The 16215-nt window shown below is 46.7% G+C and overlaps 1 protein-coding gene across 2 annotated transcripts in view; it reads left to right on the top strand.

The window, feature by feature from the left end:
• Window positions 1–15485, top strand: part of kif3ca (kinesin family member 3Ca) — a 38250-nt gene extending 22765 nt beyond the window's left edge. The window contains exons 5-8 of one of the 2 annotated variants that reach the window (XM_080454166.1): window positions 1–114; window positions 644–752; window positions 2019–2170; window positions 15342–15485. The exon at window positions 1–114 is cut by the window's left edge and continues 3 nt beyond it. In XM_080454166.1, coding sequence (XP_080310292.1) covers window positions 1–114; window positions 644–752; window positions 2019–2170; window position 15342 — 376 coding nt within the window. In that variant the 3' untranslated portion in view covers window positions 15343–15485. Of the gene's footprint in view, window positions 115–643; window positions 753–2018; window positions 2171–10104; window positions 13030–15341 lie in introns of those variants that run through there. The other variant, XM_080454165.1, reaches the window with a different exon arrangement.
• Window positions 15486–16215: the final 730 nt, after the last annotated feature.

Here is a 16215-nt window from a genome sequence, read left to right as displayed (position 1 = left end):
TCTAATCATAGAGAACTTCATTCCTCCGGAAGAGAAGAACAAGATAATGAACAGGCTGACCTTTGACCCCGAGGAGGACCAGTGGAGGTTCCAGCCCCTGGTTCCTGCTGAGAGGTCAGCCTGCTACTGTAGCTTTAATTGTTACTGTGAAATTATTACTCTAAAGCAGTGGTTCTCAAACTTTATTATTTCAAGGACCCCCACAAGTTACAGACCTGTAAGGGTCCATTTGTATACTCTAAGACTTACAGACCTGTAAAGGTCCATTTAGAACCCCCTCAAGGAACCCTGAGGGTCCCTGGACCCCACTTTGAGAACCACTGCTCTAAAGCCCAGATTCACACTTCGTCGCATGACGCACATGGTGTATCACTCAGTTGTTGTTGTCATGGTAACGTGGTCCTCATGTTGAATTTGCTCATGACGTGGTATTGCATGTCAGCCACTTTCTCTGCCCTCTCTTTCCTGTGTTGTCTAGTGTTAGATCAGAAAGGGCTTAGATAAACGTAGTACGATACATGTTGGTATTATGTATCATTTGGAAGCATAATAGATAGTGTAGGGAAAATGTAAAAAGAAATCAGGAGCATGCCGCCCCTGCCTGTATTGATTAACTATTAACTACTGCCCTCCCCCCGTTTAGTAAGTTCTCCCAGATGAAGAAGAGACCAACCTCAGCCGTAGGATACAAGCGACCCATCAGCCAGTATGCCAGGGTTGCCATAGCGATGGGAGTTCATTCCAGATACAGGGTAGGTGGCTCAGTGTGTGTGTGTGTGTGTGTGTGTGTGTGTGTGTGTGTGTGTGTGTGTGTGTGTGTGTGTGTGTGTGTGTGTGTGTGTGTGTGTGTGTGTGTGTGTGTGTGTGTGTGTGTGTGTGTGTGTGTGTGTGTGTCCTGTGTATATACATCCATATACATAATATATATATTGTTCATATACTGTACGTGTGTATATATATACTGTAGATATATGATAATATATATATATAAATATATGAAATATATGATACAGTATAAAGTATACTACACTGTACATGAAAATGTACATTCCAAAATATTTCAAGAATATCCAATCTATAAGCTCACAATGTGTCGTGATGATGCACGTTGTAAGCTTATATAGGCTATCTTCACAATTCACTTGACAATTTTTGTAAATATTTGAAATAAGTGATTAAAACCAGGAAGCACTTATGACATATGACGGCATTACAATATCCAAAATCCCAGGCAATAATTAGTCTCATATCACAATATACATATAATATAGATATTATCTACAATACATGGCCAATACATTAATGAATAACATTATACAACATTAAACTGTGTAAGCAAAGAGTTAACATGGTGATCCTCTGTGACCTTTCATAGCAGATTACTTTCCCTCTGCCAGTAGACCAGTATACAGTACCTTTCTGTTTTTGTTTCCTTTTTGTCATGCTCAACCCAGAGCCCAGATGGACACAATACTCAGTACAGGGGACGGGAGCTATATCAATTACAAATAAAAGGATGTCTGTTATCTTATCTGCCGTGATGTTCTTTTGCCAGGAATGATTGAGTGCATTCCATAAAATAATTACATTCGTGAAGTGCCGGTTTTTCAGTTTAACAAAAGATCTGTCTCTCTCTGTCTCTCTCTCTCTTTGGGACTTTGCTGTCGAAATTATTTTTATGGTTCGCACTGGGCAAATGCGAGTGAAATGTTCTTCCGAAAGTCAAATGGAGTCCCTGTCCCACCGCCGTTTAAACATACTGAATCGGCTAATCGGGTCCTGCTAATGCGTGACAACCAACAGCACGGGATATAAAATACAAGCGATTATTGGGTACAGGTGCTTCTCAACGGCTAGACGACATCTTGGTGTATAGAGGCCTTAATTCACCACTAGTGAATTATAGTAGAGTTTCTACTAAAACTCTTTCTGTTTTCTGTGTGTGTGTGTGCGTGCGTGTGCGTGCGTGCGTGCGTTTGTGCATGTGTGTTCGTGTGTTGGGGCGGTTGTGTGTATAGGCTGAAAACATCATGTTCCTGGAGCTGGACACGAGTCCTCCGACCACCGGCTCATTAGCTTGTTCACCGGAGGCTGAGTCTAACCAAAGTCCCTCGTCGGACAGCTCTCCCACCAAGGACAGAGCAGGACGGGTCCGAAAGTCACGTTCCTGGTAAGCCTGAAGCCCAGTCTCTGCCTCCATGGAAAAGACAACTTGACTGACCGCTACACTGTAAAATTATAATTTAACTATGAGAAGGCAATGGTATATTTTAACAGTATCAGAGTTAACCACCCTAGCATCAATATTCTGGGCATGTCATAATAGGCGAACATTCACGGCAAATAGCAGATTTGCAAGCTCACTGCACACTCACTTAACCCATTTAGACCGGGAAATAATCTGTGTAATTTTTTTATTTCTTTGGCTATTCAAAAATATCTAAAGATCTAAAGATCTACAAGCTCATAGCGCGGCACTGAGTGCCGCGCTATGAGCTTGTAGATCTGCTTTTTTTTTTATCGTTAAATGTGTTTAAATCTTTGAATATATATATAGTTTTAAAGCAAACTAACTAAAACTAAAACTAAAATCTTCTGCTTCTGGGAATTCTACAGATGTTGTTATATCAGTGGTTCTCAAACCTTTTCATGTCAAGGACCCCCAAAATTACATGTATTTGGCCGCGAACCCCCATCTCAAAATATTTAGTTCCAGGGACCCATATGAAGCAAAGATTTGAGTTACAAATGTTCCCTTAAAAACATATATATACATATATTCAAATATTTGCACAAATGTTCACGATTTTTCAAAACAATAGCAGATCTACAAGCTCATAGCGTGGCACTCGGTGCCACGCTATGAGCTTGTAGATCTGTTATTTTTTGAATAGCCCAAAGAAATCTTAGAAATGACAGAGATGCGTTCCCGGATTGAATGGGTTAACCTGATGTCCGGGGGATGAGACATTGGAAGGGTAGTGCGGCAGCGGCATGGGGGAGAGCGGCCGCCACACACACACACACACACAACAGATATAATAACTGTTGTAACTGTACGTAAATTCCTTTTCACCATCCCACAGATGCACTATAGAACGCCGTGTTTGGGCAAGCCTGATGTCATCAATATGACATCAGAGATTCACAGGGAAGATGAACGTTCGCTCAAATCTGTGTTGAAGATGGGTCACTCAATATTTTTAACATCAATATTTCCCTTTTAGCACAATGCATAAATGTGGGGAACTTCTTAGTAATGGGAACTGTTTGTGTGTGCCTGATAAACCAGCATTTAGCTGAGGTCCAATTGACTTAACAGGTTTAGAGTCAGTGGATCTTTAAAATGGATTATTTAGGATCAGCCACATCCTTCCTATGTGGTCTTAATCTGATGGATTATCTCCAGTTGACTCAACACAGCCTGTAATACCAACTCTAGTGGCTAATCTGATTAACCTGTTCCGAGGCCATATACAGTGGTCAAACATACGTGTGTATGTGCTAGCTCTTTGAGAGGGACATAATTCTATACCTCAGTGCAGTCAGTGGTTCTCTTTCGTGGTCGAGACTGGCTCTCCACTAAATATTATTCAATATTTACGGGAACTGTCCCCCCGGGGGCAGTGCTCATGGATACTCTTTAAGACACATCACATATGGTGGCCCTGCCCTGATTTGCAATCAGTGGGGTATTTAAGCCCCACCCAGGCAGAGCCACTTTGATTCTTTGATTTCCACGAGTGCAGACGCTTTGTGGGCTCAGTATTAAGACGAAAAACAGTACAGAACGGGTGTTTGGCAGCGTGTCCACTTACCTTTGGTAGAGAGCAGGTCTTGCGAGGCTCCTCTCAGGACGCTTCGCTGTCATATTTCACACCAAAAGTACATTCCTGGCGAAGCGGCGTGCAACCTGGTTCCGAATCTGACCTAGTCGGAGGGCGGATCAGGGCTGCTGCTGTTCTGCTCGAGTGACCAAGTGGGAAGCCGTCCGTCGGCCGAACGCTTGGTCGCCGGCATCGCCATCGCCGCGGCTGCAGCCTGGTTCCGAATCTGACACAGTCGGAGGGCGGACTAGGACGGCCGCTGGTTTGCTGGAGCGATCAAGTGGGCCAACCCCGTGTAGCGGTTGAGTGCTTGGATCACCGGCAACGCCGCCACGGCGCGGTACCGGACCGTAGAACCCGAGCGAGGCTGACCTAGTCGGCGGACCTCCGGGCCATCTACTACCGGTGGTCATCACCGCCGCGGTCCGAAAAGCCCTCGGCGGAGCCGAGTGAAAAGAGTAACAAACAAACAAAGTTTGCATTGTGTCCGGGTTACTTCCTTGTTGACGCAAGGAGAAGTGTGCCCCACAGGTCACAAGAGGGCAGTGTGGCGCTAGGCAGGAGTCTCCTGCCAATCACTACACTCGCTGCAATTCTGTCTTTGTATGAGTATATAAATATACTTAAATACTTTCACGGTAAATAAGTGAAATAAAGATAAAGAGACACTTGGCTCTGCTCATATACTGATAGAGTAAGTGTATTGAGTATTAAGTGTATGGGTATACAAATACATACGTTTACGAATATATACCTATTTATTTAGGTATATAGATAAGCATAATATGGCAAACATGGCCAGCCCAGCGCCCCACGTCTGTCTGGGCTGTGGGCGGCCACGTTAGATGTATGCTTTGCTTGGGGATGGATCATGCGCGCACGGGCTGGACCCCTCTGCGTGCATGAATTGCTTTATCCTGCCGGCAGTCGTTTCTCTCCAACCCGCGAAGCGGGGGGGCACCATATATGGTGTGTTGCACGGCAGAGCCGTCCACACCTAGGTGCAATTCTACATTGTGGCGCGCGTTCCACAACAAGGAATGAGTTTGGAGTAGAAATGTCAGAGTCTTCTGTTGGAGCGCCTCAGTGCGGCTGCAGAGTTCAGGTACAACCTCTTCCAGGGGAAGATGGAGACACTAGAAACTCTGCTGGAGACACAAGACAAACTGCTGGACATTGAGTTGGATAGGGGCATCCATCCTAACGAATAAAATGTGTGTATACAAATATAGATGTATATATATATACATATAAGAAAAAAAAAAAAAAAGGCCAGGTGCCTGTCGTTTAGAGGCAAGCCGTTTCCACTGCAACCCAACAGACTGAACGTCCCAGGGTGGCAGAGCCGCACCATACGAGCATATTGGTGCCAGGTTCGGCAGCTTCTGCGTTCAGGTGTAATAACGCACTATACGGCGTGTCGCTGACGGGGTCAGTTCACGCGACCGTGGTGTAGTTCTGTCTGTCGATCTGCCAGTGACACAGACAGGACGTGCTGGTCTGTTGTACACAAACTGTGCGGTACACAAACTGTGCGGTACACAAACTGTGCGGCCAATCCCCGGCCATTATAGCCCGCTATACGGCGTATCACCGGTTGGGTCGGTTTACGCGTCCGTGGCGGAGTTACGCCAGTTGAGACACTGGCGGGGCGCGCTGGGAGTCTGTCGAACAATTGCAACAGTATACCCGCGGCCATTATAGCCCGCTTACGGCATATTACCGATTGGGTCGGTTTACGCGTCCGTGGCGGGTCTGCCAGGGGTCCCTTGAATCAGTCGTTGCACGCTATACAGCGTATCGCCGACTGGGTCTGTTTACGCGCTGTAGCGTAGTTCGCTGGAGAACCGGGTTTGGTGATTCCAGCGGAGCACATCCGTACTGTCAGGGGCGAGCGGAGCGCACCATATATGGTGTGTGGCACGGCGGGGCCGTCTACACACCTAGGCATAATTCTGCGTGGTAGAATCCGGTCATCGGTGTGAAGCCACGGAGTAAGCTCCTTGCTCATCCCGAGAATGCACAGAGCCATGGCTATCCGGACGCAGCTAGCCAAACACAGAGGCTACTCCGTCACCATATCAGCGCGCGCTTACGCGGCGCTTGCGTGACCTTAATAGCCCTGACCTTTATGGAGTATGGCTGCTCTCCGGCCGGTGAGGCGCCATCGGTGGCGGTCCTAGTCCAAGCTGCGGCAGGAGGACCGAGCTTGTCCGATGAAGCGGCCTATTGAGCCATCGGCCATGTTAGGCCAGGAGGCCAGTGCCCGGCTACAACGAGCTAAGGAGGCTCGTGGATGTGCACGGGAGGTGATGGCAGGAATGCTCCGGCGGGGCTGTGAGCAGCTTGCCGAAGTAATAGAGTACTTTCTCCACCACTGGTGTGGACAGTCATTATAGCCTGCTTACGGCGTATCACCGATTGTCGGTTTACGCGTCCGTGGCGGGGTCCCGTCAGTGGGAACACTGGGCGGGGCTTACTGGTGGTCTGTTGGAACACACATAAGGCAGCCATTAGAGCCCGCTATACAACGTATTACCGGCTAGGCCGGTTCGCGGGTTCGTGGCGGAGTTCCGTCAGCGGAATCACTTGGCAGGCGGCTGGTGGTCTGTCGAACACAACCTGGGCGGCCATTATAGCCCACTATGCGGCGTGTCACCGATTGGGTCGGTTTACGCGTCCATGGCGGAGTTCTGTCGGTGAATCTGGTCTCAGTGACGCAAGACAGAACGCGCTGGGTCTGCCAGGGGTCCCCTGAATCAGTCATTGCACGCTATACAGCGTATCGCCGACTGGGTCGGGTTACAGCTGTGGCATAGTTCGCTGGAGAACCGGGTTTGGTGATTCCAGCGGAGCATATCCGTACTGTCAGGGACGAGCGGAGCGCAACATATAGGGTGTTGCCGTCTCCACTCCAGCCCAACAGACTAAACGTCCGTGGGCGACGGAGCTGTGAGAGCCAAGCTCAGGCTGTGGCTCCCCCTCTTTACCTGCCCTGCCTGGTTTGGACAGGTCTGTAGAGTTGGATTTTGTTTTGACAAGACTACGAGTGTTGGCAGCCTATTAACCAACTGCAGTGTGCAGTTCAGAGAGCGGGCGTGGTAAATCGCCCCTCTTGGGGTTGGTGTTGCGGCTCGTTTATAGGTGAAACAAACGTGATCCGAAAGGAGAGCCTCCGCATCCAAGATTGGATGACCGGCCGGTGCGTGCTTGCTCAGAGGAGCAGTGCCACAACGATGTGGCCAGGCTCCGGCGGCACTTGGGCACTGAGGCCGGCGCCTCGGCAAGAGAGGTTGCAGGCTCGGCATGGGTTAGAGGCCAGAGCAGGGACTTTGTCCCTTGCTCCAGTGGGACGGGCCACCCTCTGGGCTCGCCCAGAGTTTCAGTTGAGGGCCAGGTTGACCTGGAGGCTGTACCTATGCCCTTTGGGGCTGATAGCAGCCACGGCACTCATTGTGCCCCCGGCTCTCCTGAACATGCGGCTAGTACGGATTGGGTCAATCCCTGCATTCCACCTTATCCAGCCTGATCAGAGTACGAGTCAGTCTTGAACTGCACCCTTCCCACCCCCTCAGGGCAGTGAAGCAGGGTTGCAGTCACCTGTCAGGGCCTTGAAAGTGTGTATGGACCTAACTGCCTTGGGCAGATGGTCTCCAAGGCTGGGCTCCCTCAATGGGTTGAGAAACAATCCAGCAGGCGTATAGGTGGGCAGGCAGGCCAGCCCCAACAGGAATGTTGCACATTCCACACAGGGCCTCGCTGCCTCATGGGCATCTGGCGAGGTGCCCCTCTATCTGAGATCTGTGTGACGGCTCCTGTTTGACGCCGTACATTCCTTGTCATTTACAGTCATGCACCATACGGGCGTATTGCTGGCGGGGTCAGCTAACGCGTTCGGGTATGTAGTCCCGTCAGGACGGTGACACAGTGAAGCATGCAGAGACTGTCAGGGGTGAGCAGAACGCACCATACGGGTGTGCTACGGCATGGCCAGTTACGCACCTGAATTTAGTTCTGCAGGGCGGAAGCCGGCGTGGTCGTGTGAGCCACAGAGTGAGCTCCCTCCTCATCCCAAGATAATTGTGTCGCTGCGCTGGGGATCAGCCAGTGACACGACGGTCCCAAACAAGGGCAACATGTAAATTACCCAGTTGCCGAAGGGGGCGCGTGGCCCTCTCACGATAGGCCAGCAGTCCCCCCACAGGAGGTGGGACCGTGTGCCTTCGGTGCCTTGCGGCATGGGGCATCTGAGCCTTTGAGCACTTGGGCTGCAATGGCTTCTCTCAAGGCAGCATTCTTGCTGTTAACTTCCTCAGCTACAAGAATGTCCCTGTCGTGCATGAGGGATGCTGACGCTTCCTACATGGCAATGCTTGGGTGGTGCTGGTGTCAATCCCTGCATTCCACCCTATGGCCTGATCAGAGTACGAGTCAGTCTATTGAACTGCACCCTTCCCACCCCCTCAGGGCAGGGGAGCAGGGTTGCAGTCACTGTGGGGCCCTGTCAGGGCCTTGAAAGTGTGTAGGGACCTAACTGCCTTGGGCAGGTGGTCTCCAAGGCTGGGCTCCCTCAATGGGTTGAGAAACAATCCAGCAGGCGTATAGGTGGGCAGGCAGGCCAGCCCCAACAGGAATGTTGCACATTCCACACAGGGCCTCGCTGCCTCATGGGCGTCTGGCGAGGTGCCCCTCTAGCTGAGATCTGTGGGACGGCTCCTGTTGGACGCCGTCCGCATTTATCAGGTTCTACTGCATGGGTGTGGTAGCCAGCACCCCTATCACTGAGTGCGTGCTGGGCTCCGCAGCAGGACATGGCCTTCACCAGTCGTATCTGTAAGGAGAATTGTGGAGTTGCAAGCTCTGTCAGTCCATGAGGAGCTTTGCAGGTCTAGGCCCAGATGATGGAGGAGCAGTGTTACGCCCCATCCTGGCCTTTCTCCCCAAAAGTTCTCTCAGAGGTATCTCAATCTGGTGTTTGAGCTCTGTCCCTCTTGACATGCGGACAGATGGAGTACAAAGACAGAGTCGGTTCCCACTCTGCCCTGTTAGAGCTTAGTGTCACATCTACCCAGTTCTACCGACTGAGCGTGGCAGCCAGCACCCCATTCACGGAGCGAGTGCTGGGCTCCAGGCGGTGGAGCAGGTCATACTCACCGTGCCTCCGAGACCCTGGCTCCCGTAGGACAGGCCGGGCTCGGAGTGATGTCGGGCATAGTAAGCTAGCCCTGCGTCTTGCGGGCTAGGTGGCTAATCAGTTGACTGGCCTGTCGCCAGCTGGGCCTAGGTAGCGTCTTGCGCCTAGGCCACAAGCCTTCTTTTTTGACTGGCCTTAGCGTCTGGCGGGGCCGGCTGGGCCTAGGTAGCGTCTTGCGCCTAGGCCACGAGCCTTCCTTTTTTGACTGGCCTTAGCGTCTGGCGGGGCCAGCTGGGCCTAGGTAGCGTCTTGCGCCTAGGCCACGAGCATTACATACTTTTGGATGATAGGATTTTGGAGCACGCCTTGGGCTGATACTGCGGGCTTAAACTGCTTCTGGCTGCCGCGGGGCGGCTGGGTCTGCTTATTTCCTCGCGGTGTGTCTTAGAGAGTTCCCGTAAATATTGAATAATATTTAGTGGAGAGCCAGTCTCGACCACGAAAGAGAACGCCAGGTTACATCCTATGTAACCCTTGTTCTCTGAGTGGAGAGACTGGCTCTCCACGAATCAGCCGCTCCGAAATTCGTGTCAATCAAAGTTAATCAAAGTGGCTCTGCCTGGGTGGGGCTTAAATACCCCACTGATTGCAAATCAGGGCAGGGCCACCATATGTGATGTGTCTTAAAGAGTATCCATGAGCACTGCCCCCGGGGGGACAGTTCCCGTAAATATTGAATAATATTTAGTGGAGAGCCAGTCTCTCCACTCAGAGAACAAGGGTTACATAGGATGTAACCTGGCGTTCTCAACCTTTTCTGGATCAGGGCCCACTTGAAAATCTCTAAAGCGTTCGAGGCCCACCCATCTGACCATTTAGCACGGCAGCTGACCCTCATGCATTTTCAGAGCATGTTATGATCAATCAATCCATTGTGTTCCAGCTTGGATCAGTGGAACTACAGAGTATACTCCGTTTTTATTTATTGGTATCACTATGAAAACAAACATTTCAAGGTCATCTTTTTTTTATAATACCATATAATTTTTTTGGGGGGGGGCCCAATTGCCATACCCTCACGGCCAACAAGTTGAGAATCACTGCCTTATAGTGTGTGATTTTATTTCCTCTTCCTGTGTACAGGTGCCAGGCCCCGAAAACCATCGCCTCTTCCTCTTCCAACCTTTCCCTGGCGGCGTGCCACACTGCCGTGCCCACCGCTGCACAATGAGGCTTTCTTTTTCTTCTTTTCTTTTTTTTCATGTTAATTTATTTTGTTCCTCTCTCTCTCTCTCTCTCTCTCTCTCTCTCTCTCTCTCTCTCTCTCTCTCTCTCTCTCTCATTGTCTCTCTCTTTCTTTTCTGTCAGCGATCACTTTTTGGATGTGTCTTTGACTCTCTGTAAAGCTCTCAAAAACCTCATGGTTCAGCCTACAGCTGCCACGCATATCCACTATTTGATTGCTGGAAGGACACTAATGGCCGGAGTGAATCGCGGGGACGGGAACTGAACATGTGAACCTCAGTAACACCCAATCCACCCACTCCTCTGATGGAAAGACTCAATTTCCCATGCTCTCTTGAGAAAATGAAGGGCAGAGGGTTCTTTCTTTTCCTCCTACAACTCAAACCCCTCCTTCCTTGCATGTATGAGGCTTGAGTCGACTTGTAACGTTTGATCTAACTCACTGGAGTGCGGAATCCTGCAAAGACTAGGTTGCTGTATTGTGTGTACAGGAGACATTCTCCTTGTGTGTACACATGGGTCTGAGAAGTTTCTGAAGCTCCTTGTGTGTGCACACAGGTCCATATAATTAAGTGTGATTGTCGGTTTGTCTATGTGTGTGGCTTTCTAATTGTGTCATGCAGAAGAGAAAGGTCACAAATGAGACTCTCTTGTAAGATATCAGTGTACACATATCTCTTGTATTTGAGGTATTGAAGTAATCGGTCAAAGGGTTTTAAGATGCATTTGTTGTCAGTCCGATCGTGCACTGATGCACAGTATGTGTTTTGAGAACCACTGGTTTAATGACATAAGGCAGGCAGATGCAACATCATGGATTCATTGTGGGCCCACAACCATTATCACATGTCATCAGTCCTATTTTCTGTCTCTCCGCTACATATCTCCCTCTGCTGTATCCAATGCAGCACAATTGCCTTAATATTATTGTTCAAAACAATGACATATTGAGACGTGAACCTCCACAATTTTTCCTGACTACACTCAACCTCTATCAGTCAGCCAGCCCAAGCAATCAATCGGTTTCATTCGCCCAATGAAAAGAACTAAAAAAGACATAGGTTTGAGAATGCTAAAACTGGGCAACCAGGAAATCCAGCCTCAGAGGGATTTAACACATTCCCTTTTAAAACCCAGATTCATGAAAGTGTAAGTGGAGCTGGACGGCCTGTGTTTGAAGCGCAGCGCCCTGTCTGTGGTGTACAATTTAATGGCATAGGGTTCTTTACTTCCCACAGGTTAACAGGGGCAGACAGAGGGGTCAGGCTGACTAATCCATCACTATATTATTCATGCCAGAGCTCCAGTTGCAGCAGGTCCCCTGCCAGGCACCAGTACAGCTCCACCCTGCCACCCTATTGATTCAGCTCTCCTGTTTAGTCATACTTCAAGCTGGTAGTCTCACTCTTTTTTCCCTTTTTTTTTTTTACTGTAAATGACAGCTGACATTGTAAAAACATACAACAACAAACAACATACATGATAAAAAATGTCTTAGATGTAGTTGCGAGACACTGTCAAGATTTTATCAATTCCTAAGTACTTGACTTTTTGATGTGAGGTATCTTTAAGGTAGCGACAAAATGGTACATTTAACATGGCAGCCAGAACAATAGGTGCACGCTTTGAGAATTCTACTCTGAATGATTCCATTCCAACACTGTATGCCGTACATACAGCCTCTCAACTGCCATCTGTCAGCCTAGGGATTTATTAACAAAAAGGGGAAAAAAAGGTTTTACTGATAAAGTTAAGGAAATTTCACTCCAATACAAAGAAATATACTATATATATTATGTCAGCGGGAAGCAAAATCTATCTAGGACACCAAGTGAATGCTAATAGTAAAAGTAGTGACACTAGCAATTTTTTAAAGAGATCTATTCAGTCTATACAGTTGTTAAATTTAGGTAGTCGTTTTGAACTCTTGTTTGGACATAATGATCAGCTGTTGCTTTGAGTGAGCTACATCGATTGCTTTGCCATTCTGGGCAGAAACAAATGAGCATGGTGCATATGAACTGCCCATAGTCATCTCTGCCGATGGTATAAAATTGTGGCTTGATGTGTTTGGCATGCACACACCATTTTTTACATTTTATTTTGTATAATGGAGGCTAAAGAACATGCCAGTGTACCTTAATATGGGGAATTCAAAGCCGTGCAGATAGAAATGTATCGGCGTAACTGACATAGCAATGGCATGCTATATAAAAGACATTGAGATGTATTCAGTAGCCTACTGTGCATTTCTATGGAGACATTCTATAATTCAACTCCCTGCCGCTGGGGGTGCAGCACTATCTCTGCTTAGAATCCTCAACCTTGGTGGGCGGTGACGCCTGAAGCAGTGATGAGGATCAGAATTTCAGAAACACTTTCAAATCAGTGAGGATGACTTAAGCCTGATTTATGCTTTGTCATACGACTGTGTCACGTGCTGAAAATAGTTGATCTACAAGCCCACAACACGTTGCATGCTCGCCGCCTTGTGAGGTTGTAGATCGGCTAGTTTCGGCGCAAGATACCGTCCTACGATGAAGTACAAAATCAAGCTGAAAGGGATAAAAGTATCCCCAAAAGCAGACTGTTGTCCCAACCATCCACAACTTTAGAATGTTACTCATGAACACATACATTGTCTTGTTTGAAAATGGTACCCATCTACGCACATCTCATCAAAAGCTGCGCTTGCCTCATATAGCCTTTAGGGTTGTCAAATATTGTACAGATCTGTGTAAGGAGGTCTCAGGATGTTATATGGGAGGAGGAACATGGATGCTGATAAAAGGATGTCGGGGGGGGGGGGCTGTATGCCTGAATCCGAAGAGAAGTGAAACGATGATGGAGGAGGCGGGTAGGAGCGTGTTTCCAAGGTAACGTGCCAGTACGGGGGAGGGGAGCAGTCGATGTCTGTAACATAGTAGGGTTGTTATGGCTGACTGCTGAGAGATAAAACCCATTAAAGACACTGAACTCGTGTCTTGTGTGTGTGTGTGTGTGTGTGTGTGTGTGTGTGTGTGGGGGGGGGGGGGGGGGGGGGGGGGGGGTGATACAAATTATTGTAATGAAGCTGTACTGTATGTGTTAACCAAAAAGTTGGAGAGGGTACATGGTGGTGAGGCGCAAAAGCAAAAAGAACTGAAGAGCCTCCAGGAAGACAGGGCTTTAAAGTGGGGGTGAACAACAGGCCCATGTGCACTCCAATCAGCCAACCTTTACCAAATGAAGACGGAGATGAGTAAGAGAAAGCAAATACAAATCATAATACTAAACTTAAGGTAAAATACAACCACAAACAAAGGTGAAATATATAGCCTAACTGTAACTACAGGGTATACTGTCACAGTATCCATTTGGGGGTCCTTGACATGAAAATGTTTGAGAACCATTGCACCAGTGTACTTCCTGGCAGGTGGCACACTGACAACATGGTTAACCTTTTAGGCACACACACACAGTACACACATTCAGGTCTCATAGTGATTCATGTGCCTCTCGCAAAGACATACACCCACACCCACCCACACACACAGACAGGTTTATATAGTCTTGCAGTGTGATTCATGGATTCACCAGTGCAGCCATCACTGCTGCTTACCATCAGGTTGGAATTGATATTTTGCAGCCAGTAAGCCATCTGAAGGTTCATACATTATTGTTTAAAGATTAATAACATATTTTATTGTATTATATTTCACATTAAAAGTAGACTAAAATAGGCTTATGTATGTTTACCATCCTGAATTAAAGTGCCCACATAATTTTTTGTACAAGGATAGAGTATCTGATGCAGCTTAACTTAACAAGTGGGCCCGTTACGCAGAGGTCAAATGCTAACTTCTGGTGTCTTCCCTCTCTAGCCAACACGATGTTGCTCCCAGCATGGATTGCATATAGTATGCTCTTAGACCATAGGCAACCATCTGTGCCCCAATACACATACATAATGGTGCATTGCAGATTGCAGCACACCAAATGATCATCTGGGAAATCAATTGTAGGGACTGATGCCCAGCCAGCTCCCCTATAGTCATGTCAGACATGTAGAACGGACTCTTGACAGTGACAGCTGCATGGGCTACTGCTGCCCTCTGCTGTGGCAGTAGAAAATATCAATATTGTTTCTCACTTGGGTCTGTGGTTCCCATAGGCTCCTTGATGGGGCTTGTCTGTGAATAATTTGAATATCCTTACTATTATTATAATTTCAAAATATTCCTTAAAGGACCACTTCATCCATTGTCAACCTATCTTCATATAATTGGTCCTCAGTAATGCACATTATAAGATGGCACCATTTCTGTCTATTCAGTCCAAGTCTCAGAGGAGTGCTGTGTATGTACAGTTCAGAAACCTGCCTACCAGTGACATTATCAGTAGGCAGTTTGGTCATTTCAAAGATTTTTTGTGTGCGTACATTATTTAGATAATTTTTTCTTCTTTTAGGATGACATATATTTCTGTAGCCTAAATCTTTTCACCTTTAGAGGTACCGTAAATCTTTCCCTAATAATTCCCCAGAGGATTGCATATTCAGTGTTGCCAAGGTAACAATATTAGTTTGTTTTAAGTGCCTGTACACATACATTTGTAGAACTTACAAGCTATAGTTGTACAGTACTTTTTCCCCCCAACTCTCTTTACTAGGTTTTTGTATTTTTACATTAGTACTATAAGTATGTTGTATTATTATTATTATTTTTAGGGGTGAAATGTTTGAAGGGTTTAATGCAGTGATTCTCAACCTTTCAAGGGCCCCCAGTTTGATATGCATTTGATATGCATTAACTAGCCACAGACCCCCCTATGATACCATATTTTATCTCTGGGACCCCAATGGAAAAGCCTCATTGTTGATTTATCTCTTGAGTGTACAAATGGAACCATTTTTAGAACCAAATTCAGTCTAATAACCTCATGTGGTTCTAGAACATATCGTTGCTGTCGGGCAGAAACCTTGTATCTTTTTGTTTTATTTTTTTCTTAAATTGATGCTTGTAGATCTTGTAGATCGGCTATTTACAAATGTTTTCAATGTTTTAAAAATAATAATAATGAAGGAACATTTTTGGACATACAAGGTTTCCAGCCGACAGCAACGATAATGCAGAAGTTAAGTGATGTGTTTGCAGATCCTCATTCCCACCACTGGGAGGCAAGGTGAGGCGAGTGGAGATGCAGGGAAGAGGTTGCCCTCTCTGGAGATGAAGATCAGAACCAAATGGAAAGGAGCCCTTTCCAATTGGAATGGACACCAGTGATGGTGGAAGAAGTACTCACATGTTTTACTTAAAAGTATCAATACTGCAATGTAGAAATACTCTGCCAAATACAACTCTGTTCAAAATGTACTTGAGAAAAAGGAGAAAAAGTATCGGCATCAAAATATACTTAAAGTACCAAAAGTAAAAGTAATATATGGCTGAAGTGGTTAGTCTATTTTGTAATATTAATCAAAATCTACAAAGTAACTAGTAACTAAAGTTTATGTAATTGTAGTGGAGTAAAAGTACAATATTTGCCTCTGAGATGTAGTGGAGTAGAAGTAAAAGTATTGAAAATTGGAATACTCCAGTAAAATAAAAATACTTCTTAGGTACAGTACTTGAGTAAATGTACTTAGTTACTTTCCACTGCTGATGGACACACTCCCTTCTACTGACCTACAGTACATCAATATGTTGTGTGGAAAATATGTATTTCCTTGGTGAGAAAAGAAAGAATTGCCACAAAATGCCTTTTGTATGTTCAAGATTTTAACGAAGTGCTGAATTGTATATACAGTGATTTGATGATTAACAGTGATTAATTGATTAATGATTAACAGTGATTAATAATGAAACAAAAAATAAATGCTTGAAGACACCTGTTGAAATGAAATAGGTAAAGGAAATCGAAACGTTAGTCCTCCTGAGATACAGCACCTTACAAAAAAAAAAAAGGGCATTTAACAGTCTGGGATTGTTTCTGTGCCTCATTCCTTTTGTCTGTCTTCACAACCTCATT

The sequence above is a fragment of the Gymnoscopelus braueri genome (genome assembly GCF_963280865.1).
Source record: "Gymnoscopelus braueri genome assembly, chromosome: 16".
In the NCBI taxonomy this organism is placed as follows: domain Eukaryota; kingdom Metazoa; phylum Chordata; class Actinopteri; order Myctophiformes; family Myctophidae; genus Gymnoscopelus; species Gymnoscopelus braueri.
Note: the sequence above shows the minus strand (reverse complement) of the source record. Positions and strands in the feature narration are given on the sequence as shown.